The sequence below is a fragment of the Callorhinchus milii genome, unplaced genomic scaffold (genome assembly GCF_018977255.1).
Source record: "Callorhinchus milii isolate IMCB2004 unplaced genomic scaffold, IMCB_Cmil_1.0 Scaffold2, whole genome shotgun sequence".
Classification (NCBI taxonomy): Eukaryota; Metazoa; Chordata; class Chondrichthyes; order Chimaeriformes; family Callorhinchidae; genus Callorhinchus; species Callorhinchus milii.
This window is the reverse complement of record NW_024704743.1, coordinates 87,116,608-87,143,204: the sequence shown is the minus strand read 5'-3', so window position 1 is coordinate 87,143,204 and position 26,597 is coordinate 87,116,608. Positions and strand designations below refer to the sequence as shown.

General features: G+C 39.5%; 1 protein-coding gene across 1 annotated transcript in view; it reads left to right on the top strand.

Moving 5' to 3' along the window:
• si:dkey-122a22.2 (AB hydrolase superfamily protein FGSG_00044) overlaps positions 1-25,957 on the top strand; it is a 38,539-nt gene extending 12,582 nt beyond the window's left edge. The window contains exons 5-11 of the mRNA XM_042332337.1: positions 5,172-5,272; positions 6,678-6,794; positions 9,427-9,501; positions 13,536-13,674; positions 22,091-22,173; positions 25,094-25,190; positions 25,641-25,957. Coding sequence (XP_042188271.1) covers positions 5,172-5,272; positions 6,678-6,794; positions 9,427-9,501; positions 13,536-13,674; positions 22,091-22,173; positions 25,094-25,190; positions 25,641-25,808 — 780 coding nt within the window. The 3' untranslated portion in view covers positions 25,809-25,957. The remainder of the gene's footprint in view (positions 1-5,171; positions 5,273-6,677; positions 6,795-9,426; positions 9,502-13,535; positions 13,675-22,090; positions 22,174-25,093; positions 25,191-25,640) is intronic.
• Positions 25,958-26,597: the final 640 nt, after the last annotated feature.

The following is a 26,597-nucleotide window of genomic DNA, read 5'->3' as shown; positions in this document are numbered from 1 at the left end:
CAAAGGATAATTATAATAATTCTGCAAAATAGGATTATTTTGATGTTTCTTAGCTTTTCGAGGTTGCCCCTGAATGAATTATGATCATGTGTTACATGTGAGCTGGTGCATCTCCAGGGTGTTTTTGTTTGAGTCTCCTGCTTATCACTGGGTTCTGTGGTACCCCAGCGCTCTGAAATTACAAGCATGATTATTCATTTTACCATGGAATGAAGAACAACCACCTCTGACATGGTACTTATGACATGGTGTGGCAATACCTATAACTGTATGCTATTACGTATAGTCCTCACAAGAGCAATGGCAGAAAATAAAACTGAAAAATGCCTGTTTTTGAAATGGTACAAATAATGTTTTGGGGCTGCATAAAGTATTTGTGATACATTGATATTAGTTTTTTTTTCATTCTACTAGGTAAGATGTTATAAATGACAGTTTACACTCGGTTGACTTTTTGTGCACATCAAGACAAGGCATTTTATCACGTCAAGTACTCTCATCAAATGTAGAACTCCTAATGCGGAGTACAGCTCCCTGTGCAGTATTATGCTCTGACAAACATGCTTTAACCTTCATCCTCACAAGAGAAACCTCTTTTGTACTACTGTTATATTTCCACTTACCACATCAGCCAGATGTCCTTTCAGCTTTTAAAAGCCAATTTATGGTCAGTCTTGTGTTATGGACCTGCACCACTGGTTTCTGCATTCATCTTATTCAATTGTAAATAGTATTTTTGTTTCCTTTTTGTTTCATTGAAGATCAAATTGTTGGATGGGTGACTGAACAAACTGTGGTGCACAGACTTACACAAAGGCTGTTTTATTATAATAATCATTGCATTTGTTATAGCGCCCTTATCATATTGTTGGAATGTCTGAAATCACTTCACAGAATTTACAATGAAGTGAGCAGCACACTGGGAGAAACTCTTACTTTTGAATAGTAACATGGAATCCTTAATGTCACCTGAACAGTCAGACAAGACCTCATCCAAAGGACGACACTTCTGATGAAGAAGGCTTCCCTCAGCACTGCACTAGAGTGTCAGCTTAGACTATCAGTTCAAAGGTCTTGATGTGGGGCTTGAACCTACAACCTTCTGACTTGGAAACGAAAGTGCTACCAACTGAGCCAGATTGACATCCGTTTTGCATCCACACTCAGACTGTTTAAACCAGTCCTAATCTCCAGACCCCCTCTGTCAAAAAAACCAACACTTTTCAATCTGAACTAAACCTAGACCAGTTTAATTTTAAATAGAAGCCTGAACATAGTGTGGGATGGAATACATTTTCTAAGAGCATTTGCACTAAGTAATATTTTATAATTTTTCAATCCTCATTTTGGTCCTTTTTCTTGTCTGTTTTTTCCTTTCAAGGTTGCCCCCTCATTGCTGCTCTATCTTTGCTCATGAAGGAGCATTGATTAAGCCAGCTCATGACAGGATTTTGTTTCTTCCCATGGCATGTTTTATCCTAAAGGGAGCACACTTCACAGTCTATCTGGGAGCTGATCAACACGTAACAGCTGGGATTGTGCGTGGCATTGAAACCATCAGTCTTCTGGTTACGAGTCGCTCTCTGGGTCCATTGCCATGATTCTGCATAGAGTGAGCTCTTGGTGTTAGTAATTTCAAATAGAACTTGCATTTTAATAGTGCGTAAACATTTAAATATCTTGATGTACTTTACAGTAATTACTGTCACAATTGATAAAAGAAAGCACAGCAACTATTTTGTATACAGCAACGTTTCACAAACAGCTAAGAAATGAATGACCAATATATCTGGAGGATATTTGACCAGGCATCAGACAGTGCCATCTTTAACATTCCCCTGAACAGGCAGAATGGACCAATGTCTCATTCAAAGGTCAGCGCATCTGATAGTGCAGTTATAACACTCGCCACCTGAAATTGTGAGCTTATGTCCAAATGTAGACATAATGCTGAATCTCAGTCCTTTCTCTGTCCCCTTCCTCTTCAGGCCAAGAACAGAAGCTATAAAGCTTGAGGAGCAACAGTTTCACTGAAGTACACATGGGAAGGGAGATATAAATGGCCCTCGGAATTTATTGTTGAATTAGAATCATCTTTTCATTTATTTTCTAAAAGGCTTTGATTGAGGCATTTCCTGTACATAGTATTTAATTGAATTCCTCTTCTGAAGTGTCATGCCTTCAAGAACTGATGGATTTTATCTCTGGCCCAAGTGTATATTTGTTGAAAGATTATACTTCCATTGGAAAGAAATCTTTGATGAATTCTAGGTCAGTGAGGCAACCATAATTGAATTGTGCCCTTTGGTGCCTGATGTGCCATTTCTGCACCAAAGTAGAAAAGCTCTTGAAATCTGAAATAATAGCTTTTTGTATGTTTTTGTAGAAGGAACATTGTAGATGAAAGAATCTCTCTCAGTTGAAGCCCATATAATACCCTCATCTTTTAGCACTTAGTTTACAAAAAAAACTTTTTTATCCTTTGAAAATATTTAACATTTTAAAATATGTAAATCTCGAAACTATTTTAAAAAAGGGAGTATATTTAATTGAAATAATAATAATAATCCTTGCATTTAATCCTTGCAAATACCTGAGTTGGCATCATGGTAGGGCCTCTTTAATGGAGTCTTCCTCTAAGTTTGCTCCCAAGTTTTTATTTCTGAGAGAAAAGATATCTTTGTGATGAAGGTAGGATAAATAGGTTTCCATTTCTTGCACTGCGTGTCCATGACAAGTTTCCCAAGTACAACTTAGCCTCAGTGTACAGCTCCAACTACATTATATATGTCCTGCTTCGAGGACGTATGCTGCCTTGATGGGCTGAATGGCCGCCTCCAGTGCTCTACATTTTTATGATTTGTATTTGTCCACAAAAGGCACGGGCACTCCATTTTACAGTATATCCAATGAAGCACTTTGGGACATCCTGACATGAAAGCTGATGCACCTATTCTCCACCTTGGAAGAGCAACTTTATTGCTGTACTGTATTGCCCTCTACCCCTCTTTATTCCATCCCTCAGCTCGGGTGGTGGGGGGGGAGGGCGTTGACTGTCCAGCGCCTTGGTACGGCTTCATGACGTGAAAGGTGCTATACAAACGCCATCCGGTGTTGTTGGTTGAATCAGAAAGCATCAATGCCTCTAAGATGAAATAAGAGGAGGGAATATAGCAGTGAGGGAATAAGTTAGGGAGACGAGATTTGGAGGGGTGAAGGCAATTGTTCTGTGCGAAGCACTTTACATTGCGGCAAGTGCGCCTTATCAGGGTGGGTGCAGGCGCGCACGTAGATGTGGTGTACACGGGCGACTCCTGACTGTGTTAAAGGGAGTGTCCCAAAAAATGTGTGCACGACCTATGTGCGGGGAAGGAATGTACCGTAAACAACGGAATGTGTTTTGAATCTGGAGAAAAGGGAAAAATTGTAACAGAGGGTGTTGTGTTTGTTTTGGATTTCTGTTGTACTAAATATTATAATTATAAATAAATATATAGTGTCAAAAAAAACTTTGACATTTCATTATAATAAGGTGCTATAAAAATATTTTTCTTCTACTTTCTTCCCAAATGTATTGTTAAAAAAAAGGAAATGACAATTCATCATGTGTAATAGAATGTGTATCTGGAGTGTAAATGCACTCAGGCCTCTTTTTGTACTGCACTGAAAAAGTCTTATTAGTTTCATGAAACTACTTGAGGAAAATATATTGAGCTATATTTAATGTTGAAACGTACTGATGGCAAATGTGAAATCCTGGCGTATAATGGGTACCTCACTAACATTGTAATGTTCAGACGATTAAACTCCCGAGTAACCTGTTTTACGATGAAATTTATGTTGGTCACCTTTATACCGGTGGACTGCTCCTTCAGGCACGCTAGGCGATTATTTAGCTGCCAATACTTAAAATGTAAAGTGTGGAGTGGGTTTTATTTTGAAATGCTGTTTAAATTATAGCTTTATATTATCAAGCTAGCACAAAGTCAAGAATGCTAAACTGCAGAATTCATATTTCCATCCCATTTATAGTGTGAATCACTACTTCCAGTTAAGGTGTATCGAGGAGAAATTGTAGTGTATCCCATGACAGTCGTTCTATCAAGTTGGCTCAACAGGACTGCATGACCGACAACTAGTCTGCTTGCTACTTGATTTTGCAGAATGACTCATATGTTATATGCTCCACAAAGGTCTGCTGTTTAATTTTTGTGTAATTGAGTTGCATTTTAAATAGAAAACTCAAACGTCATCTGTCTTGTTTTATTCTCTCTGTGATTTAATTGTCGTAGGTAAAGGCTCCCGAGGAAGAGAACTGGATTCGGTTTCATTCTTCCACTTTTGAATTTATTTTTAAAAAGTATTTTGCCATCTCACTCTGTGCAGGCCTCAGGATGTGAATGTCTTGCTCTGTAGCATGTCTCAAAGTTGTTGGCCTCTAAATGTATACCACCTCATTCTCAGATCTCGGCTGCGTGTGGGTGCAGTACACCAATGTGCCAATAATAATAATTATTCTTGCATTGAATATAGCACTTTATCATGTCATTGAGACGTCTCACAGATAATACTGTAAAGTGGATTGACTATGTATTTGTGGGCAAAACTGAGGTTTAGACACAGTATTGCAATTGCAGTTTTCTGCACAGTGTATGCTTAATCTATTATGAGCATCTAGTATGGATAGATGCCTCTGTTGGCTCCATTTTATCATTGTGATATTAGCATCATAAGGTGACGATTTCATAGGTTTTTTTATTCAATTTTGTTTTGGTATTAAAAAAAAGTTTGCACATCAGTGAAGACTTTGTCACTTGTAGATCTGCTGAATGAGAAGTGGCCTGAAGAAACATTTAATCTGTGTGTTTACCACATAGATTTTAGGAAACACTTTTATCTGTTAGGCCTCAGCATTTGTATGTTTGGTTGAGTTTGCATGAATAGAATTAAATTTGATACTCCTCTCGGGTAGTTTGAGGGCATTTACCCATTACCATGCTAATCCTGTTCTTACTCAATTATGGGAACGTTTATTTAACTTCAGCCACTGGTTTAAGAGGTAGGTGAATATTTCTCACTTTAGTGTGCTAACAATTGATATAATGTACCAACTGCTTCATTATCTTGTTGCTGCAGTCGGTCTCATAATGTACTTTGTCCATATTTGGCAGGTATGTATATATGACAGAGCTGGACTTGGATTTAGTAAGAAAATGTTTCAAAACGAAACAACAGGCCTGGAAAAGATGTGGAGAGAGTCAACGACTGGAAGGTAAGCTTGAATCACGTGGATTAGTTGATATGCTCTGATCTGTAAAAGTGTGTGATGGATTATTTGGTGCTTTTTTTTCTTACAAATTTTGGGTGAAATTCTGTACTTGCTGAATATAGAATTTTAGTATTCAGATACAGAGTGTGGTCTGCGATGACCTCTGTACCTTTCTACACAGTCACAGTGTGGCCTTTGAGCCTTGTTGCTAAACTGATAAATATGACAACAATCAGTAAAGTAAGAGGTATAATAGAAAAGTAGATTGTGTACAGCCAATCTGAAACGTTAACTCACTTTTCTCTCTCCATGGATGCTGCCTGACCTGCTGAATGTTCCCAGCGACTTCTGTTTTTATTTCAGATTTCTAGCATCTGCAGTATTTTGCCTTTTGTTTAGCGTAATTAATAATCCTTGAATTTGCATTTGATGGAGCACCTTATCACATCTTCCAGACCTCTCAAAGCACTTCACAGAATATATGGCAAAGTGACTGTATATTTTTGTGCCTAAATTTGACTGCTAACAAACATTCTCCTTTGTGTTGATAAACCAGAGCTGGAATAATTTTGAAATGGAAAATTTTCTGACGGAGAAAGGAACAATGCCAGGCGATGGGCCACAATGAGAACATTCTCTCATTCTCTGCAGGCCGGATGCTATTGTTATTTATTCCTTGGTCTCATTTCCTTCACTTCTTACACAAACAGTTCAGTCATAATACTGTGCTTGTAGCACAGTAATGTGGTGCAGAGCATTCGTAATCTGTCTCGCAATGAAGAAATCTATAAGATGATATATTTGGCAGCAGTTGACATTATGCTGAGGCAGCCAGTACCTGCTTGATAGAATAATCAGTTTGAAATTGAATTCATGGCTGTGCCGCACTTTGATTAGATGTCTTACTCCACCAGTGAAACCTCTTGATTTATTTTGAGAAATGCAGCTGTGGTTGTTAATATATCTTTAAAAAGACAGAGAAGTCAGATTGCCCCAGGTGGCTTGCTGAATTCATCGAGTGAGTGAGTTTAACCTCCTGGGGGAGGGGGTGGGGGTGTGTTGCACTGAAGTAAGTGGGGTCTCCTTGGAGCTGAACTGACTTCAACATGAGATGCTTGGCATCGGAATGTTGGAATCGAGCCGGTCCTCTGTGGCGGTCTCGGGAGTCCAGATCCTGAGCTGGGTGGGTCCACAGGGCACTGCTGATGGCAGCACAGCATCACATTTTGAAGCCAGTTCACCTCCAAGAAGACCTCGATCACAAGCTTACAACCCCCCCCCCCCCCCACCCACTCCTGGAAAATAAACTCACTCACTCAATAAACTCAGCAAGCCATCTGAATGTGATCTGACTTCTGTGGCTCTGGCTCATCGGCAGACTTTAAAAAAGACTTTCATTCTTTTACAGAATGGTGGATGACCTGCACAGGCTTGTCAAAGAGGCTAAGATTGAGAGCCCTTTTATTTTTGTGGGCTCAGAGCTCGGGGCACTCAACGCAAGATTCTATGCCCATATTCATGACTGGTAAGATGACATCGCACTTAATAATCCTAAATGGTAATCTTTGCATTTGGTATTCACGTCTAAATAGATATCCTTGCATTTGGTATTGTATTGCATGTCGGGAGAACAACTCAAAGTCACTTCACAGGATTTTACTGGACAATGTAATGACTGTGTAATATGTGAGCAAATAGCTTTGAAGTGAATGATCAATTTTATCCTGAATGTCGTTGACCAGGACACAAGGAGAAAGTCCCTTTTCTTTTTGAATAGTGCTATGGGATCTTTGAAGTCCACTCAATCAGGCAGATGAGAACTCGGTTTAACATCTTATCTGAAGAATAAGATATTAAACTTCCAACAGTGCAGCACCCACACCACACAGCACCCCCACCTCACAGCACCCCCACTCCACAACACCCCCACCCCACAACACCCCCACCCCACAACACACTCACAGTACTGGACTAGTCACCTTAGGCTATGTGAGGTCAAGGTCCTGATGTAGCGCTTGATCCCTATTTTCTGACTCCATGAGCTCCCAACTGAACCAATTTAACCCATCATTGAGCCAGGTTGACAAATAATTTGGGCCTTTCTGATCACTTATTAATGTTTTTACCATCCTAGTTATACTTAAATCGCTCCATGGCTGTACCCCACACTATCTCTGTGACCCGTTCCCATACTGTCCTATCTCTGTCTGCTTCCCGTCTCTTGCTTGACCCACCTCATCATTTCTGGGCAAGCTTTCTGCCATTCTGGACCTCCTTCCTGGAGACCCTCCACCTCTCTCCCTCCATTCCCCCCTTTAAAGCCTGTATAAGATATATTTCAACCCCACTTTTGGTCACCCTTCTCCCCTCCTTATCAGCTCCGCTCCGTCTCTGTGGGACTTCCTCCTGATGTGAAAAGTGTTGAACAAATGTAAAATTGGTATTGCCTTGGAATTGCAGAATTCTACATTTGTCATTTGAAATTTGTCATGTTATTGATTCAATATTTAATGGAGAAAGGTGTTCCAGCAGCCAGAAGATGCTGGTTTTAACAATGCAGAAACAGCTTCCGAATTCATGATCATCCTCTGAAAGCTGCCATTAAATTGCAGTAAAAGTGAACTTTCCAAAGCTTCTCAGTCAGTGTTTGTTGCTAAGTTTTCTAATTCAATTTGGAAACTATAAGGTTACTATATGTTGGTGCAGCATCTCTCTTCAGTGACCTGATATGAGCAATGTGATATCCTGAGGTGATATGAGCTACATGGCTACTAGACAAACGAGATCAAACATATGTGGCCAATATTAGACACTCACATTTTTTATGCCATTTTAAATGTTTCTCATGAGTATCACCCGGTACTCTACCACAAGCAACCCAAACCATGTTATAGAGATATAACTGGTTTTAGTGGTATTGTCTCTCTTTCTTTACTATCTTCATGTGAAGAGGGAGAAGCGAGGTCTCGTTGTAACTGACTTTCAAAATGGTAAGCAGGATGCATCCGTCAAGAATGAGAGTGTACATTCCATTCCAGACACAGCGAAATTTCCATGTGTCAGAACATAAGAATTGCTAGAGGAAAGATGACCAAGGTCCATCTATTTCCCCTTCCATTACGCTGGCAGTCACATGCACGTGTCATGTCCGAAACCATACACTGTATCCCAAGATATTATTTCCTAAAATAAATCTTATCTAATTTGCTTTTGAAAGAATCAACACTTTTTGCTTCCACTGGCTCCCTAGGGAGCCTGTTCCATATCTCACTGAGATAGTGTTTCCGCAGATTTGTTTCGAATTTTCTCCCGCTTCAATTGCAGGCCACCGTCTTGTGGTTCTACTGGACGAGATAAAAGCTTATCCAGTCCCTTTACAATCTAAAAAACACAATCACATCGCCTCTTAAACTTCTGTTTTCCAGCGTGAACATGCCCAGTTTGTTAATGTGTAATAATTTAATGTATTTAATGTGTAGGTGGCTTACATATATGGAAATCTCTGGTTTGGATTCTCTTAAACATGGTGATGCGTTTTGACCCCAAATATTAAAAGGAAATTTGATAGATGCTTGAAAATTAGGGATGTTACATATTATGGGGAGGGAATAGGAGATGAGGATTGAATTAGAAGGCTCAGGTGGAGATGAATACCAGCATAGACTTGATGAGCTGAATGGATGTTTCTGTGCTGTTACACTATGATTTTATCAGTTGAAATAACTGGAGAGCTTTTCTGCATGTTTTAAGTTGTTGAAGAAATTAATGCTTGCAAGCACTGTTTTCCAAACACTTGCTACTACTATTATTATACCAGAGAAACTGAGTGAAGTGTCACATCTGTATGCTTGTGATTTGTAATCAGTGAAATGAGAAACTTGAAATGCAGGTTTGCTTTCTGTTCTTCGATTAATATCTTGCCCAGATTAATTTGAATTGTAACATCCTGCCCTTACGGTGGGATCTGACGTGAGGAAGTTGTGAATATCTGAGACAATTGCATCTGAGACAGAATTCATTTAAACTCCTGTTTAACTGTGCCTTTTAGCTTCAGCGGAGAGGTCATTGAGGTCAGGCTGAACTTTGTGCTCTCATTACTGAAATGCATCCTGAATAGAAGAATATTTAGTTGATCACAGCCTGTCTGTAACCCACAGGGAGATTTCTGAGCTTGTCCTTATCGATCCGTTCCCAGAAGATCTTTTTGTGGAAAACGTCTGGCTGGACTACTGGTAAGTAATACAAGAAGAATCTCAATTAGTCCGAGTGCCTGAAATTAAACACGAGCAAAGGCAATGTTTATTTTGGCCAAGGCTTTTTTCGTGCTGAAATACAAAACATTTTGTAAGTCTGATTGGTAGTTTGGTTATCTTGTTACAATTGATAATGACTCCAGAAGTGAATGATTGGATACAGAATCAATGGGCGTTCAAAGTCTCTGAGGTAACTTACGAGTGCAGCACGTACACAGCTAATTTGTGCACAGTAGTGTCCCACAAACAACCATGAAGTGAATGACTAGTCTGGGGGATTGTTGGACAGGACACCTGGATAAATCCCCTTCTCTTTTCAATGGTACCATGGGATCTTTTATTGTCCACCTGAGCAGGTAGATGGGACCCCAATTTAACATCTTGCAGCCTCACAAACAAGTTGGAGTGTCAGCCTAAACTATGAGCTAATTAAGCATTGATTTAATTGTGTTACATATTGTCTTAAATGGTTGGAACTTTCTGAAGCTCGTGCACCAACTGAAGCAGTGATTGGTCAACCAAATACATTTTTCTTTATTACATTTTTCCTCGTTCATGGGTATCACGGCTCGGTAGTTGCTGGAACTCCATTATTTGCAGCCAGTAGCAGCCCACTCTTACTGTGATCAATCTCGGGATTTTAAAAATTGTTTTACTACAGTCATGTTAAGACTTTCTAGTTCAGCAAACCACATCTCTGATCCATCATCTATGTAAGTGCTGGATTGCTGACCCCGGCAGACCTATTCCACTTAATGCATTGCTTGAAATCTTGTTAGTGGTGTTTCTTCAGAGAAACTGCTGACTGTATTTGATGTTGTATGGGGTTGCCCCCTCTGTCGCTCATATTATCAGTAACTGGTGTTCTGAAATATACCCTTTGTAACATTTTAGCATGTGTAATCCAGGCAAGCAAATATGGTTAAGCATGGTAAAGTCAAGCTCCAGGAGAAAACATAATTGCAATGGTTTACAGAGCTTGCTAGATAATTGAACTCAAATTATAGTTGCATGTGGGCTGAAAGGTCACTTTCATTCTGTTTTTTTTAATGTAACTCCAGTCAACTAATGCTTTTGGAATCAAAGCTTAACTGCAGTTCTATCTGGTGGCTTTAACTGGCTCAACCATTGCCTCACGTTAACCCTCACACTGCTGATTACAGTGGGCAAACAAATAAGCTGTGCTGAATGCAGACAGGATCAAGTCAACAACTATTAATCTCTCTCCAGTTACAAGCATTGAACTTGATGACTTGTTAATCACACTTTAGTTAAACTAGGATAAGGAAGTTGTAGAAAACGTTTGGAGAGAGAGTCATTATAGATCGAGGAATAATAATAATAATAATCCTTGCATTTGATATAGCGCTTTTTACGTCTTCTAGACGTCTCACAGTGCTTCACAGAATATACTGTAAAGTGAATTGGCTGAACATTTGTGGGTGAAACGCCCACAAATCATTTCTGGAAGATCATTTCTGTCAGTTGCCATCCACAGCATACTGTTCTACAAGGTCTGTATTGACCAGTGATTAAATATTATACAATTTTATAGCATTGGAGGCTGCAGAGAAAAGCAAGATTGAATTTTTTTCTTAGGGCCTTAGAATACTAATAATCTTTGGATTTAATATAGGACTTTTCATGTTGAAAAGGCATCTTAAAACGCTTTACAGGATTTACTGGAAACGGTTGTAACTGTGCATTTTGCAGGTGAACATGGGAGACAGTTTGCACACTGCAATGAAATGAATGGCCAATTCTGCCATGAAATGAATGACCAATTCTGCTTGGAAAAGTAAATGAGGTTGTAGGAATATATAATCTAATAATCAATATAGGGAATTTAATATCCCACTGACACAGTGAGCAAAGCTGAAAGTTTTTAGTGGCTTAAAATGTATCTGCCATTAGTGGAATGGAGAGGCAGGGGTCATGCAGCAGCCTGAGCTTACAGAGCTGAGGGAGTGGGCAGGAGAGTGGTGATGGAGGAGATTGCGGAAATAGGGAAGGACAGGAGAGTGGATAGTTTTGAAGGTTAGAGTGCTTGAAGTTGATTGCTCAGGAGAAGGAGCCATTGGACTTTGCAGACGGTACTGCAGGAGAGAAGGTGATTTGTGGCTTCTTGTCAAACTGGAGTTTGGGAGGCCGGGAAAGGAGAGTGTCAGAGAAATCAAATCTAGAGGTTTCAAAGACTTAAATGAGGATATTGATAAGATTACTACCACTGAATGTGACTGGTGTTGGGTCGTCCCGACCTTCACAACAACCGATCAACACTGAACTGTCACACCCAGAATGAAAATATCAGCAGTGGAGTGGGTGAAGAAACTGAGACAGGCGATATTCAAAGGTGGAGAAAACCAGTCATGGTCAGAGATTTCAAAAAGGATTTGAAAGAGAGCTGAGGGTCAAAACGCCAAGATTGTGCAATGTGGGCTATCATAAAGGTTGATTATGTTGGTGCCAGCGGATAAGATGCGCTGACTGGAGCCAGGCATGATGGCTTTGGTTTTGTTGATGTTCAGATGAAGGAAGTTGAAGGTTCATCCAACATTTGATGTCTGATTTGGCATCAATCAGCACACTAGTTGTCCCAGAGTGAATGGTGGAAGCAGAGAAGTAGAGTTGGAAGTAATAAGCATACATATGAAAGTAGACACCATGTCTGTAGACGATGTTGGTAAAGGGAAGATATAGACGAAGATCAACAATGACAGGATAGTCTCAAAGCACCGTATAGTGGCAGGGCTTAGACATTGAGAAAGGGAAAAAGGGGAGGTGACCAAAGGTGGGGGTGAGGAGGTAGGTCAAGAAAAGGAGAGAACTGAGAATAGTCCAGTTTTCCTTTGAGCTCTAGTCTATTTTTCATTTGTTGAAAATTAAATGGTGTGTTGAAATTGACTGGTTATACAACATAATTTATGACTTAAAGTGCTTGAGTCACGGCTTAAAGGGAAGCATTTAGTTTGTAGTTGGATTTCTGTATTTAGTTACAATTTAAAATTGATTTATTCTATTTGATACAGATAAGCTATGGGTAATTATAAGGTGGTGCCATGATAACCTTTATGTAAGTCAATGAAGAACAACACTTTGACATTGTTAACTGGTTAAGCAAATCACAACACTGAAAAATTAAAAGGATAATCAATTGGTTTGACATAAGAATTATATCTTTCAAGTAAGCAGACAGATTTTTCAGATTGCATAATTTTCCTCTGGGCTAAATAAGTTTATTGCTAAAGAGACTTTACGAGTGACTTGATTGGCTGAAGGATTAGTGCACTCTTCCCCTATATGATTTGAGTATGAATCTAACCTGGACGGATGGGATAAAAGCTTTTCTTTGCTGGCAAATGTGAAATGTGTAGTCCGAACCTGGTTCCTACTAGGTGCATAGCCACACTTATGTTACTAGTGAATTGGTACTGACTCGTGCATAGCTGATATGGAAAATGGTTCCTTCATGTTGGTTTAAGGACATTGAGGATAACCCCAGGGGCTGAATACTGTGGTTTGTGGCACTGAACCAAACTGACCAAAAGGATTAGAAGTTGTTTCCTTGGACTTGTTGAACTTGGTAATCTCAGCTGGGAGGAAATGGAGTTGTGACTGCTGGCCTCAGCTTACCAGGGATATAGGACGAAAGAATAGCCAGGATTGCTGCTCCTGATTGTTGATGGAATGACATTGTGGCGATTCCTTGCCTGAAGAGCCTGGGATTGCTCATTATTCAGGGACACATTAAGAATGATTGGATGAGTGAGGAACTAGAAGGGAAGAGTACCTGAGTGTGAGTCATCAGTTTCAGAAAAAGGGAGAAACTAATGAGAGAAAACTAATACATATATTGTGTCAGACACAGTGGAGGAAACATTGCTTCAAATTAAATACATCCATAACTGAGCAAGAGTGTCAAAGGTGGAATTACAATTTCTTGACTCGCCACCTTCACTTTGGTGACGCCTATTTATTCTCTTTCTACATTTCTACTTCCTCTTTTCTTTCAGGTACAAAGATCTGGTCTCCTACCTTCAGACACTGCAGTTCTCTGCTGCTGCTGGTTTAAATAGAATGTTTTTAATCACGGGAATGATGCAGCAACCAGTCACAGGAGAGAATATTTCTGTGGAGCTGGCCCAACGACAGGTAAGTTATTTGTTTGCAGCAGACGAGGTAGTCCAAGAGACAATATACGGTCAATTCACTTTACAGTCTATTCTGTGAGGCGCTTTGAGACGTCTAGAAGATGTGAAAAGCGCTATATCAAATGCAAGGATTATTATTTATTCATCCACTGGTGATCGAGGAGCTCCATTAATTCGTTTTTTGTGATGCTTCATAGTAATACTACTCATATAAATTCAATTTAAATCCTGATATTTTATAAAACATAAGCCACCAGCCATATTCAAATGGTTAAATCTTAATCCTTGTAACGAAAGTAGAAGTGGAAGTAGTTTGACGCATCTCGCTGGTGCTGGCTCAATCACTGAAGCTAACTTTTTCATTGCTTAGCCTCTGCACTTTTTTTATATTCATCTTCTGCTTAAATTTGATGTAGCCTCAGCCTCGATAGCTACTTTTTGTTCATCATTCCATATTCCAATAACGAAAAGTTTCTTCTAATCCATTAACTCTTCCAATCAATACCCTGAGTTTAATACCCCTAGTCGCTGCTTTACCAAGTGGCAGAAATAATCTTTCACTGTCTATCCACTCAAAACCTTTGAGGTTAAAATTGTGCTATTCCTAAATACATTCCTTGTTTAAACATTGTTTAGGTGTACTTTTGAAATGCTCCTTACCCTGACTTTGAAATAATTCAATTCTAGCCAATTGTAATTGCTCGTAGCTTTATCTTGGATTCACACTGAGGTCTAATGGGTTATAATAATAGTAATAATAATAAAAATCCTCGCATTTGACGCAGCACCTTTTCACATTGAAACATCTCAAAGCACTTCACAGAGATTTTATGTGAAGTGCAGTGACTGTATTTGTAGGTGACCATGGCACCCAATTTGTGTACAGCAATGATCCACAAACTCATTTTTTTGATCTGGGGAATTGTGTCACACATAGAAAATATTTCCAATCTAAGCAAATCCTAAAAAATGTGTTGAAGTTAAAGATTCAAAAAGCATAATTTTTTAAAAAAAGCATCTCCCCAGTGTGGAAACACTCCCGTCTAATCTTGTTTGCTATATTTAAATAACATGCAGAAGATGTGCAGCATTTAAAAAAAAATCAATATTGATGTTGGAAAAGAAAGTCAGCATGTAGCGTAGACTCCTGTGAACACTGCCTGTAATGGTGCTTAAAATATTCAATATTCTGAATGCACCTAATACTCTCTTGAATTAGGTAAACCAGTTGTGTTCCTCTAGGACGAGAGTGTGCATTCCATTCCAGACACAGAGGAATTTCCATGTGTATATGGCATACACATATGGAATTCTGTCTAGTTTGTGTACTCTGAAGTATGGTGATGCAATTCTGCATGCGTCAAACTGTCTGACCAAAGAAAAAACACTATTCATTAAATAAATCTGTGCTGAAATTCAGGCTGTTAAGTTGTGCGTTCCAAGTTTGTTTTTATTGATTGGGTAACATATAATAAGATTTTACACAAATAGTTTACACACTGTACTTTACACAAGACTTTACAATGAATCCTGTGAAGCACTTTGAGACATCCTCCTGCCATGAAAGGCGCCATATCATAATCAAGGATTATTAAAAGGGCTTAACAGTCATCTCCACAATCTTAATGCGGGTTAGCCTGACTCATTTAATATTTCTTATGTGTAAGGGTCAAAAGGTTATGAGTTTAACCCCCACATTGTGACTTGTGCTCATAGTCAAGGATTGCTCCCCCCAGTGCAGTACTGGGATTGCAGTACATTGTCAGATATGCTTTAGATGAGATGTTAAACTGGGCCCTGTCTGCCTGTTCTTTTTAGATCTGTTACTTATGGGAACAGATTAAATTGATGGGGACAGCCTCAGTACCCAGTCCAGCTTCTTTCACCCATGAGTGAATCGGGGCTAATGTGGATATTTAATTCCATGACTCATTGAAACACAAAAGCTCTAATTTTTTTGTCAGCTGCCAGATAGAAAGGGAAAAATGCCGTTTTTTTCCTCCAGAAAGGCTGTGTATGTAACCTACTGCCAGCTACTATCTGCATCAATTCATGACCTGCTCTATGGCATTCATTCAAAATTTCAATTTAATGTGAAACTGTTAGCCACAATGCTAAATAAATTCTAGGTTGAAATTCTAGGGTATTTGACATTAGTCCAAAAAAAAATATTCCAAGCTTGTATAAATAATTGAATAAAATAATAACTAGCATCAGACTAATACATGCATTTGATATGGTGGTATTCATGTGAGAATTTTGACAGTGACAGTTGGGACAATGGACTTGAAAATGCAGATGTAAGCAGAGTTTGTGAATTAGACCAGAGGTGCAAATCAGCAAGGAGATTTTAGGATGGGTTGATGCTGTCTTGGAGAAGGAGTAACATTGGGTGCAACTGCCTGGGAGACTAGAATGGAATGATACTGTTTGTGAAACTGTAGAATTATAATAATAAATAATAATCCTTGCATTTGATATTGCGCTTTTCACGTCTTCTCGACATCTCAAAGCGCTTCACAGAATAGACTGTAAAGTGAATTGACAGTATATTTGTGGCGAAACGCGGCAGCCAATTGCGCACAGCAGTGTCCCACAAACAGTTGTGGATTGAAAATCACCTATTTTTGTTTTGGAGGGATTATTATTAGAGGAGTGTGGAGTAAGGAAACTTGCCCAAGGTTTTTCCCTGCCTGGAATTGAATCCAGATGTCTCGCTTGCAAGGCAAGTACTCTAACCACTGTTCTAACTAGAGGACTCCACTGTCCAAATTTCCATATTGAAAGTTCAGGGGGAGAGTGTGTACTCTGGGACTAACAGATTGTATATCTCTGATACCTAAATGAATTAGAGATAATAAAATAACTCTGATAAAGCAAGTTCTAGGAAAATTAGGCTTTATCAGTTAATAACACCAGAAAATACATATTCTATTACTTACACTTTGCATCACAGTTAATAGTCTTGAATTGGCTTGAACGGTTATTATGCTGATTCATAATGAATGGCCTTGTATGTGATTACATTTTAGAATTCAATATCCATAATTCTGTCAATTAAAACTAGACTAGTCTAGCTATTAGCTTTGAGCTGGACTGAAGTGTTGCACTCAGCTTGCAGTAGGTCAGTTGTATTATGTTTGTTTGTCTTGCATAGAAATAGGTCATCCTGAATTTGATAGAAGGTGAGATGAGAAAAGGCTTTATTGGGATCAATTTTCTCCCTCCTTCCTCTTGTGAAGGTGGTGGTGACTCTTTGCTTGGGCACAGTTCCAGGTACACTGGAAGCTCTTCAGAACTGTACCCAATTTCCAATTCATATTTTATGAGCCTGGATATTGAGTATCAACGGACGTCCAATCAAATGCACTTATCAGCTGGAGTCACTGGTTAGCAATTAGGAACCAAAATCCTGGCTTTTTTTCGCTACATTACCTTGGATGTACTAAAGCTAAATGTACCACGCTAACTGTTCTTGAGCTAATATAGAACAGATTGGGAATCGAATCTGCAACCCGGTCTGAATTACTTAGGATTGGACTAATCGGTGCCAATACTCTCTGGTCCATTGGCTGAAAGCCCCAAGCATATGCTTTTTAAAAGAATATTCTAGCTGCATGTTCAGATCGTTTAATTCTACTTGTAAACAGTGGCTACTCAACAACTCTCCCAAATGCTTATTCACTTCAGTGTCCAAAATAAAATAATGCTTGCTAAATTCTCTTTGCACTGGCAATCCATCAGGTTAAATTGGTTAGTCACTTCATGGCTGCCTGTGGGACTTTGTTGTGTGTAAATTGGCTACAATGTTTGTCAACAAATTAGTGCAACACTTATCATTGCTTTGAAATGTTTCAAATTTATTGGTGCTTTATCAAATGCAGAGTATTATTTTCTTTTATGATTTGCCCATTGTGTGGGTCTACCGCAATTGTTCTTTGGACTGTCTCAGAGAGTCGGTTTTTGATTAAATTAGGGTCAGGGCATTTTGACAATTAAGCAAGAGTCACTTTGCTGATCAGCAGCTTATATTAAGAGCCTTTCACGTAAGGGTATGGTCTCAAAGTGCTTTACAAAGCTGTGGATCTCTGAGCATGGTGGGAAGAAAGGAGTTTTGAGAATATTGATTGAAACTACAGTCATGGGAAGTTAGGAGGGTTTTGAAAGCAGCAAGAAACTGGAAACAGACTCCTTACTTGTAGATGATGTGACCAAAGGGAAGCATCATGATTATAAACTAGGAGAGCATCATAGACAGATCCCTGAGCATGTGGGGTAAGAGAAGAACCTTGCAGGAGATTCTGTGACGATATCGGAACAGGTAGTAGTGGATCCAAGAAAGTACAGCATCGCAGAAGTGGTCAGACTGGAGAATAATGAAAATAGAACGATCAGAAGTAGTGGAAAGATTGAGTAAGTACAAGGAGGCTTGGCCACAGACTGAAAATATGTAATTTGTGACTTTGACCAAGGCTACCTTGATGCTGTGGGCGTGTCAAAAAGACCGGAGGGTTTTGAATAATGAGTGCATGGCAATATGCAAACATAATTGGGAAGTGCCAATACGTTATCACATTGGCCTACTTCTAACCTGCCATTTCTCTGGAAATGGCAGATTAGAAGTAGGGCAATAGTTATATGATAAAGTGGTCAAGGGTGGATTTTTGAGGAAGAGGGTGTAAAATTCCAGAGGATAGGGAAAGATTGCTAATATTAACTGGATGGAGTCGAGAAGAGAGAGTTGGATGGCCATGATTTGGGTTGATAAAGAGAAGAGAGGGTAGCTAGTGGGTTTCATTTGGGAGATGAGAGAAAGAAGTGTTGATGTGGAGGGCGGAGGTGGGATTGGAGAAGTGGGGATGGGGAGGAGAGATGAGAAGCGAGCAAGATGGAGGAAGAGAGCATTAGTTTCGGCCACAATGGAGTGTATGACCTTGCATTTAGAGTCAGACGTAAGGATTGAAGGAGGTCAGTGGATATGGATTGTGTTGCAAAACAGGATGATCAACGTTGCACAAAACGAAAAATTGTTATGCAAGTATTTAAAGAGGAGAATCAACATGACAGGGCTGACTGGAGAGGCTGAATGGCCTCATTCTTATGCCCTTCATCAAGCGATACCACTTGTTCGTGAAATAAAAATCAGATTTGTTTTTTTTAGTAAGTTTAAATATTTGAGCATAGACGTTGAATTTAAGTTTCAATGCTCTGAAATACAAATGGTCGGACCAAGTAAACCAATTTGAAGTTCAATCTGCTTCAGTCACTAAACGTCAAACTACCAAGACCCTATTGATTATTTGGCAACATGTATCACCGAAAGATCACAGGTTTGTTAGGAATAACAAAACAGTAGCTGTAGTTGGAGCAAGAATCTTAATCGTGCAATTAACTCTTGTCAATCTCCAAGGATTTGCACTCTGTCCATAAATAATTCATGGCTTTTTGTTAGACTGTTTATATTTAAAAGCATAAATAACAAAACAAAATTACACTCTTGTCGCTCATGAATTACTTCACTAAGAATAACTGTCTTTGATGTCAGCTTTCTGAAAAGTTGAATTCCTTTCAAAAAAAGTAAAAAATATAAACAATTTTCTGCAAATCAGTTTTAAGACAGTAGAAAGTGAAATGTCGCCCTCTTGTGTTATAAAATGTGGGAAGCAACCAACTGCTTTTAAGGCTGTCTCTCATAAGCTCACAAGAGAAGTTTGGATGAAGAAGGCCCTTTGGCCAATTTGATCTCATCCTTCAAGACAACCCATCCTGTCATCCTCCCATCCTCCCATTTCAGCATCAAACTGTAAATGTATCCTGGCCTCAACTACTCTTGCTGGTAACCCATATCAATTTTTAATTATCTTCTCTGTAATTACCCTTTTGGGTAATAAAATAATGGCACCTATCCTGAAATTGTCCTTTATAACCCTGAACCTTTTGCTCTGCTGTCTTAGCTTTACACTCAGTCTAGGCTAATCTTGATCATTTACTTCATGGTTGTTGGTGGGACATTGCTGAGTGCAAATTGGCTACCGTGTTTGTTAACAGGATATCCAGTTGCTACACTTTATGGTAAATCCTGTGAAGCATTTTGAGACCTCCTATCGGGACGAAACACTGGGCAAATTTCCTTACTCCACACTCCGCTGTTTACTAGCAGTAAGTAGGAAACCGGTTATTAGTCAGTTGGGAGGTTGCTATTCTGGTGGAAATAATTCCTTAAAAAAAAAATCAGTCAATCCATGACTGTTTGTGAGTCACTGCTGTGTGCAATTCACTGCTGCATTTCACCCATAAAATATACACTTTTTAAAATTGACTTTGCAGTATATTCTGTGAAGCGCTTTGAGATATCTTGAAGACATGACATAACGCAATATCAAATGCAAGGATTATGATTATTATTATTTATTATCACCATAAAAGATGGTATATAAAATAAAATGACTGATTACCATGCGCATTGCTCTCCTCTGCACTGCCTCTAGTCATCCCCTTAGTCATCCCGTTATGTTGCTGTGACCAGACTATACTAGTTCTCCAGGTGTGGCCTGACCAGAGCACTCGATAGCTTGACCATGACTTCTGAAGAATTCTACTGAGTTGGCAATCCTTCACTTAAATTTACACATTGCGAATACTCTATTAATTTTGTCCAGAAAAGAGACTTAATAGTATTCTTGAGAAAGGCAAAATATCCAATTTATGTCTGGGATCTAGCTTCTGTCAGCATTTTATAATGAGCAATGTTCAGAGTTTGAAATATGGCACTCATTCTACTTTTATTGATTACCCAAACTGTACTTTCACATATTTTTGCAATCCAATGAAGCCAGCTGAAAATCATTTTTAAAAATGAACTATTGAGTTATTGAGGAGCTTTCTCTCAGAATGATTACCAAGCTACAGTCCAAACTGGCGATCCATTCAAAATAAATCTAGAATTAATATGATCATGCTAATAAAATATAATAATTTAATTAATTTAATTAATTTAATCTTTGATTTAATATATTACACCTTTCACATTGGAAGGATGACTTAAAAACATTTCATAGGATTTTCTGTAAAGTGTACTGTCTGTATTTTGTAGGCAAAAGTGGGAACCAATTTGTACATGTTAATGGCCTCTCCTCCCCTCCTCCAAGTGAATTACTAGGTTTACCTGGGGGATTGTTGGCCAGGATACTGGGAGAAACTGGAATGCCATAGGCTCTTTAATGTCCACCTAAACTGGCAGATGCGACTGCGGTTTAACGTCTCATCCAAAAGACTCCACCCCTGACATTGCATGAGAATGTCCGCCAAGACTATCAGACTTTCTGACTCAGAGGCGAGAGTGCTATTAACTGAGCCAGACTGACACACAATCCTCAGGGTTAGAGGACTGAGCTATCAGTCTTTCTCCTTTCAATCTTTACTATGTTGTTTGTCCACTTACCTTACCCTGAACATGAGCAAGTGTTAATATGTGGTTCCTCGGGTATCTCACCTTAGTGACACAACAACAAGATTACATTTGTATAGCGCCTTTCACACGGGAGGATGTCCCACAATTCTTAATATGTGAAGCTAGAGAGTGAATGTTTCTGGACTATTGAGTTAAAGGACATAAAGGACTATTAAAAGACATAAAGCCAGCTTGATTAAAGGTGTAGCTACTCTGACAGTATTATAGATTATAAAATGTAAATTGTTTATTAACTTTCCACTGAATTCTCTTCAGTCTCTGTCTTGGGTGTGCATAAATGCAGAGTAATGCAAATTAGTTTTCGGTGCCCAGTTGCCTTTATCACAGCCTTTACAGAATATGTGCGCTGGACACAAAGCGCACAAGAAACACACAATTATCATTAAACCTGATTATATTTGAATTTAATGATTTATTTTAGGTAGAATAACACGGTAGTTTTGTTTGCCTCAGTTCTCGTGTGCTGTTTTGGGAACAAAGTTCTCTGGCAATTCTTATGGGTGAGGGTTGTGGGGCAGATCATGTCTGTGTAATTGTCTTTCACCTACTGTGAGAAATCACATGCTGGAACATATTGACAAATGCCTTAGTCTCAGTTTCCTAATGTACAAACAGAGAAGGCCATTTGTAGCCACAGAGCTGATTCTATGTTGATTCTCCTTCTAATAACAGAACTGAGTAAGGTGGGTGGGGTAAAATTCAGCGTGGCATTGCATGGTCTGTGGAAGACTTACATTGGCCTGCCCATGTCACACTTATGCACTTTGGGGGTACTGTGTTTCTTCTATTGGCCATCCATCCAAAATATGTATCCTTCAAGCTACCAAGCCCCGTCCTCTTGCCTCCCCACATTTACCTATCGTTTTCATAATTCAAAGGTGCATTGAACAGTTACATTATTTACAATAAATTAATGCTCTGCTAAGATTGCTGCACTATTTTATAGAAATACCTGTTGAGTAATCCAGCCCATCTCAGTGCCGCTGTGGATGAACACTTCTTCATTAATGAGAGCGTCTCCCAAGTCCGGTAAGTGTTGATGAGAAGAATTCAGTGAAATCCTGTTATAATTAATTTCTTTTTGACATGGGATTGCTTATAATGCAGGTGGGGTATGGGGACTTTTACTTACTGAAAAAATCAAAAATGCAGGCAAACGACCAGCTGGCTTCCAGGGTCCTGGCCAACATTCCCTTAAGTTTCATTTAGGGGATCTAAACTCCCTTCTCTTTTCGAATAGCACCATGGGATCTTTAATATCTCATTCGAAGTATGGCGCCTCCAACAATGTAGTGTTCCTCCAGCACTGTATTGGTGCACCAGCCCAGATGATGACCTGACATGGGGCTTGAGCCCCCAAACATATGACTCAGGCTAATGTGCTATTAACTGAGCCAGGCTGATAGCATGTCCCTCAACCCCTCCACGCCACCATTGGTAACTGTGCTTTCAGCCATTACACCCTTACCCTCTGGAACTCCCTGCCTCTCTCCCTCTTTAACTATCTTTACATCTCTCTTCAACCCTGCCTATGGTTTCCTCCCCCTTGCTTGGCGTCCAATCCCATTACTTTACGGCACTCCAAGACTATGCTGCGTGAAGAGCGCTATATAAATGCAATTTGTTGTTGAATTATTGGGATCCTACACCCCCGTTTACTCACTTTTTTCACCCACTTTTCCCCCACATTTTGGGGGTCAAAATTTGTCTACCTTCATCCCTCCCTCGCTGCACTCAAAACCTGTTGAAAACCTCCCTTTAACTGCACCTTTGTTAACCATTTGCCTGTCCCCATCTTCTCCCTACCCCCCCACCGCATCTCCCACTGTAGTTAGGCTTTGTAAAATTATTTGAGATATTCTTCTGTGCTAGTTGTTGCTTGACAACTGGCCACAGTGGCAAGATTAAATCAGGAGTTCACAATATGGGGAATGATGGATAGAGACCAACATCACACCACTTCATGGTATGGAATTTTCCAGGATTCCTTAGGGTGGAAGTCCAGCATGTACTGGTTGAGCAGTGGATAACAGATTAGTGAATAGCACTATTCATTTTAAAAAAATCGAGTTCCCTCCAAAATTGACAGCGCTGGCACCATTGGCATTGTTCATGACAATATACAGTGGAACCTTGTTATAATGTAGTGTTTGGGAATCATAACATTTCAGGAGTGAAGCACAATAGCTGATTTCACTGTGCACGTGCACCACAGAAAAAGTGGCCCACTTTTGGGTCATCGGTGGCCACTGCCAACGTCATTTCCTGTTTACTGGGACTCTGCAAAGCAGGAAGTGATCTCGGTGGTGACTTAACCAGGCAATCGGCCACTTTGGCACAAATAGCCATTAGACGTGGATGTGAGCAAGCCTACTGTGCAAAACTACATTGAATGGGGTCAGCAGTGCAGCTGCGTTGTAACTGAATTTGCACTGTAGTGAAGTGCGTTATAACAGAAATACTCTGCATTTACTCAAAGTCAGAAATCAATGAAGTTCTGTGCTGTCCAAAACATCATGTCACAATGAATGATTGTTTCTAGACCATATTGATTCAGAGTTTTAGATACATCAAATAGTGGGCAGGGAAAGCCTGCCCTTGAATTTTAGTGTAGTATTTACGATTATAGCAACTGTTAATGCAGCACTAAAAGTAGAGTTAACAGGATTAATTACTAACCCAATGTATAGGAAGACGAATTGAGCTCCATGCACAAATTAGCCAACTGTTAAAGACTTGATAATTATCGCCATATAATGTTCAATAAAATCAATTTTCAGTACATGGGCAGTAATTGCATCACTATTTGCTGGAAACTCTGGCTGCTTTCTTAGACTATCTATATTACATGTAACATCACCAATATAATTTCCTACGTTTCATTTTTCTTCTGGGTCTTGGCTAATTTTTCTTTATTTGTATTTTACATTAAAAAGGTTTAAAGCCACTATTTTTTGTAAATCAAGTTTTTAGTAAAGTAAAAGACTCTAGGGTTGTATTTTTAAAGAAGATCTTTACTGTAGGCTCAACTTAGAAGTAGTCATAATCTATGCACATGATAATAGCAGCTTTCATTTCGGGAGGACTTCATAAAGCGCTTCACAGAATTTACCATATATTGACTGTGTATTTTGTAGGGAGAAAAATAATGCAAAGCAGGGAAATTATAATGAATGTGTGTACTTCAACCTCGTTCTGTGACTCTGTTCATGTATATACAAGGACGAGGAGTGTGTGTGTGTCATAAATCAGTCTTCTGATTGTGCCTCTTTTGACATCATGAGCGGTTTGGGTAAGGAAGGTTTTTCAGCCCATATAATCTCACCTGTCGAGAAGATCAATCGTTCTGCCCTCCTACTATACCACCACGCTGTTTCTTAACTGAGTCCAGTTGTGGCCTATCAACCTTGCTGCTAACCTGTTCCAGCTGCTTATTTCTCTCTGCATAAAGAAACATAGCCAGGAAGGAGCATGTGCCCTTTTGTCCTGCTGATTATGATTCTCAAAGTAAATTGGAGATGGGCGGGTTGGGGGGGTGGGGATGTGCAAAGGCCCAGTCTGTAAACTATCAGAATGTCTGGTATACCTTTCAGGTGTGAAGTCTGCATTGTACAATAGGGCGGTGCATTAGAGGACTTTCCCTGTTCTCCGGTTTACAATGGGATTGACTAATAGTGACTTTGAGTTACTAAAGGTAATCATCGGTACATTGTAGCCAACTCCTGGGATCATTATTCCGAAGCAGATCACTAGGTTCCCATTGGGTTGGCGGGGACATGCTACCGCTAACAAGATTCACCGCAGTCGACTCAAGAATTGTGAGTCCTTTTGCGTAATTGCTGCCTTGTAAGGATTTAGCTGAAGTAAATATCAGGGTGACTCTGTATGAACCTTTTAAGAGGAAGCTTGTGTTTTACATGACTGAAATGCTCTTTTTCTTTCGATACAGAGATATTTCAAAGTTTAAACCACTATCCAGTAGGACGACTGTAACTGTGATCACAGGAGATCATCACGATGAGCAGCTTCCTGTCTCTTTGAATAAGGCAAGTACTGTCCTAGCTCTGCGACGTGCTGCAACCCAACCATCCCGGCCACTCCGTCTGCTAAGCAAACAAACAATGGCCTGCTTCATGTTCTCTGTCCAATCTACCCAACCATCAGTGGGAGAGCTTTTAGCCATTCTGACCTTTCGCCCACAAAAATATACAGGCAATTCACTTTACAGTATGTTCTGTGAAGCGCTTTGAAATGGCTTGAAGACGTGATAAGGCGCTATATCAAATGCAAGGATTATTATATTACACCCTAGAAATACATCACCCTGCCTTGCTTCCTCCCTCCCTGCTGTTAAAAAACTATCAGAAGGTCTATCTTTTTGATGTGCTTTGGGCCTAATATGAGACTGTTTTTCTGAGGGGCTGGCTTTAAATTCCTATTTGTTTAGGATTCCTACTGGCATTAATGTTGATCTTTTTTTTAAAAAAATATTCCAGGTTGTGGCACAGTTTCAGCAGCAATTCATTGAGCAGACGTATCCCTCAGCGAAATGGATCAAAATTAAAGGGATGGACAGACGAATGATCTACAGAAATCCCAGTGAGGTTGCTAAACATTTGAAGAAACTGATCAATAGAAATAAACCCAGAAAGGAGAGCCAGTAGTGGAGAGGCAACATGATAAGCAACTACCACATTGTTGGGAGAAGAATGGTGTCATTTGGAATCTAATAATTGAGCTTTACTGAATATTGAAGGTGACCCAACATTGTGGAGTCCTGTAGCTCAGTGGTTAGAGCACTCGCCTCACAAGAGAGAGACCTGGGTTCTATTCCCGGCAGGGTGAAACCTTGGGCAAGTTTCCTTACTCCACACGCCTCTGTTTACCAGCATTAAGTAGAAACCCGATTGTTAGTTGAATGGTGGATCGCTTTTCCGGGGATAATAATCCCTCAAGAAAAAAAATAATAATAATTTGGTCACTCAATCCATGACTGTTTGTGGGACACTGCTGTGCGGAATTGGCTGCCGCTTTTTGGTCACAAATATAGTCAATTCACTTTATGGTATATTCTGTGAAGCACTTTGAGACGTCTAGAAGATGTGAAAAGCGCTATATCAAATGCAAGGATTGTTATTATTTTGATAACCATGTAATTATTAAGATGATGGGTTTGTGAGTCAGTAATTCAAATGTGCAATGTTATACATTTGTTACATGGACATAGTGACATCTCGTGTTATAAAGTCTAGCTGCCACCTTGCTTTTTTAAACAAAAATAATGGAATTTGAAATCTGTCCGCAGCTTTCAAAGTTAGTCTGGGTTAAACTAACTTTTTCACCAGCACATACCTAGGGAACAATAAACTTGGTTAATATTCTGAGAACAAACTAATTACAATTCAGTGTGTACCAAAAGAAGGCATAATAAAATGATAAGCTTTACTATCTAT